A 3,168-nucleotide genomic window follows, 5' to 3' on the forward strand; every position below is an offset into this window, starting at 1 on the left:
CAAATGCATGGACTAGTTTCTCAGCATCACCCCTGGACAGGAGATTGCTCATTTTTTAGATTAGATACTGTGGTTATTCTGGAATAATCTCAGCATACATATGATTATATATCTAATCATTATTATTTAACCTGATTAAGTACTAAAAATCTTAATTACCACAACGTTTGTAGTTACAAGCCAAAACAACTTAATAGGTGAAGATTAAACAGGCGGTTATCTCTTCATCATTCTCAGATCATGCAGATCTTGTCTCATTCAGTTTTCCTGTTACTGACTCATAAATCCAACCATAAATCAGCAAAACAACTAATAATAACGATCTGAGGATATAAACTAAAGGTCACCAATCAGTTCTGAAAACAGCTTTAGATGAACCGTCTCACCATTCTCACCGTAATACATCCTTCCATGCTCCAGCTGCGGGAAAACAACCCTTTAGAATTTAGATTTCTCTTCATTTCTTCTGTCATATATTGATGTATGCTGTTTACTCTCCTTTTTAACTGAGTTGTTTTACCTGGAAGGCCTCAGAATGTCTGAGTGAGGGGAGGTTATAGACAGGAGATATTCCTAACATGTTACCGTTTAACCAAAGTGTCTGTAAATGTTTGGACTCTGCCTTTAAGGAACAACTTTGTCAACTTTGTCTAAGTCCTTCCAGACTTCCGGTTGTTAAAACTGAATCTTTTCGCTTCCCTTCAAGATTCACGTTAAACTGGACCTGAGAGAACTTTAGGTTTTATGGTTTTATTAAAGCTTCAGGACATTTGCAATGCCAATAAAATCAAACGTTGTTTTTTTCATATGTCTGCATCAGGCTCACAGTCGACGCTCCGCTTCCAGATACGTTTAGAACCGATGCTTCCTTTGGTCCAAAGGACAGAATCAGATTTCTGATACGGACAGCAGAATGCCTGGATTCCCTCAGTCCAGCTTCCTGCTAACAATCCAACTGATGGTGGGAGATTTTGCAGCTTACAGGAAGCCTGATTAGCAGTAAGCAGATTAGCCATGTGGGATGGGAATTCAACCTGGCCTTTCAGAAATGCTCCGTTTGCTTCACGGCTGAAGCTGGCAGGTCGAACTCATCCAGAGGAGAACAGCAGTGTGGAGCGGCTCCACATGGAGGATCAGCTCAGCTCTGAAAGGTTTGTGTTTCCTGACGTATCAAAGTTCAGATGTTGTCCATGTTTAGTGATTTCTGCAGTAGATGCCTTTATGTTGCCGTTCTCCATTCATGGACGTGATCCGGGGCAGAAAGCAGAGTCTGTACTGTAATGATGAAGCTTCATACCATCTATTCCACCTCAGTTTCATCTTGTTGTTTCCCTGCAGGTCAGACATGTTCGCTGTGTCTCTGGAGTCGAGGAGAAACCAAAATACCTGATTAAGATCCTTACGACACCCTGCTGGCAGCAGCAACTGCTGCTTCACGCCCTCCATCTTCGCTGTGGTGAATCTCTGACGGTGCTGGATCAGAGAAACGAGTCAAATGATTCTCTCACCACTGAAGTCTGCTGCAGGAAGAGCCGCGAAAAAGAGTGAACATTTTCCATCCAGATGAAGACGCAGCCTGTTGTCTTCCTCTCTGGGAAAGAGGACTGTTTGGGAAGAAAGAAGATTAAACAAAAGTCTGGGTTCTACTGGTGCCTTCAGCTTCAGTAAGTTTTGACTTCAACTACCGGCCTTAAAATCTAGAGTTTGGACTAAAGAGGAAGGAGCAACTGGGAGCAAAATCCAATAGGATCAATACTTCATTCCTGAATCCCAGTTCTTCCTGCAGAAACATAGATCAGTTATGTTTCTGATCCAGGAGATGTACCCCATCGCAGCGGTAGTCCTGGGCTCTGCCACCATGTTCGGTTCCTCCTGGACCTAAGTCCCTCAAAACCGGAGGGCCGACATGGCAGTCGGTAAGATAACCTTCACCAAGACCGAGAGGGAGAAACTAGCCGAAGTCCTCTGGCTGCTCAACTGGATCTCTGTTCTGACTGGAGTCATTCTCTTCGGACTGGGCTTGTTTCTCAAAATAGAGATCCAGAAATGGCAGGAAGTGATGTCAGAGCAGGGGATCCTCTATGTGCCCCATATGCTGATCACCACAGGCCTGGCAGCCTGCGGCATCAACTACCTGGGCAGCAAGATCTGCCTGGACTGCGCCGACACCAACAAGTTCCTCCGCTGGAAGTTGGTGATGATGCCGTACATCGTCTGCACCTTCTGTTTCACTGCCTGCGTCCTGGCGGGGGCGCTGCTGTGCTACACTATTCGCAGTCAGCTGGAGCAGTCCCTGTACCTGGGCCTGAGGAGCGCAATGCGTTTCTACAAGGACACAGACACACCTGGCCGCTGTTACCTGAAGAAAACCCTGGACATGCTGCAGATCCAGTTCCAGTGCTGCGGGAACACCGACTACCGGGACTGGTTCCACATTCAGTGGATCAGCAGCCGATACCTTGACATGACCAACAGCGCCGTGGTGGAGTAAGTTCAGGCAAAGGCCGAAGGTCCTGGAGCTTGATGCAGGTTCATTGTGAAGTTTGGTCCGACCAGAACATCCATGATGATGGAAAGACCAGGAGAACTTTCTAAAGGCAGGAAGCATGTAGAATACCAGGATGTAGAGTCTTCTTTAAACTCGGGTTAAACTTGTAGCTCTGCCTCGCTCTTCCGAATGTGGCGGCAAAGGGCGAGATCTTAAGGGGGCGGGGCTAAATATGAAAGATCTCAGACGACCACCTTCTGATGGTGCGGATGGTGTAACAGGCTGCTTTTGACATGGGGGGTGTCCTCTGGCTGTATGATAAAGTTATTATAACTGCGTTAGGGTGCTGAGTCTGTAGCCTGGGTGTGATAGCGTCTCCCCACAGGCAGCGGCTGCCCCCGCTCGGGGGGAACGGAAACACAGATGGCGATCATGTGACTGAATTCCCTTGGCAGATAATATGGCCGCATGCTAATTGCTAACAGCTGGAGGTCCCGGTAGCATAACACAGTCTCTACTGAGATAAGTCCTGGGTTAAACCAACATGTGGTTGGTTCATAAACATGATCACAAATCATGATCTACTACTCAGTTGACAGGATGTGAGTTTTTATTTTTATTATTTTCAGATTACACATAGATAGATTGATAAATTCCACAGGGAGAAAAGGAATTACTTT

The 3,168-nt window shown here is 46.1% G+C and overlaps 1 protein-coding gene across 1 annotated transcript in view; it reads left to right on the forward strand.

Moving 5' to 3' along the window:
- Positions 1–1,906: 1,906 nt before the first annotated feature.
- Positions 1,907–3,168, forward strand: part of LOC107104976 (photoreceptor outer segment membrane glycoprotein 2-like) — a 5,522-nt gene continuing 4,260 nt past the window's right edge. Inside the window, exon 1 of the mRNA XM_015405093.1 lies at positions 1,907–2,487. Coding sequence (XP_015260579.1) covers positions 1,907–2,487 — 581 coding nt within the window. The remainder of the gene's footprint in view (positions 2,488–3,168) is intronic.

Source organism: Cyprinodon variegatus, unplaced genomic scaffold, assembly GCF_000732505.1.
Source record: "Cyprinodon variegatus isolate N-32 unplaced genomic scaffold, C_variegatus-1.0 Scaffold1982, whole genome shotgun sequence".
NCBI classification, from domain to species: Eukaryota; Metazoa; Chordata; class Actinopteri; order Cyprinodontiformes; family Cyprinodontidae; genus Cyprinodon; species Cyprinodon variegatus.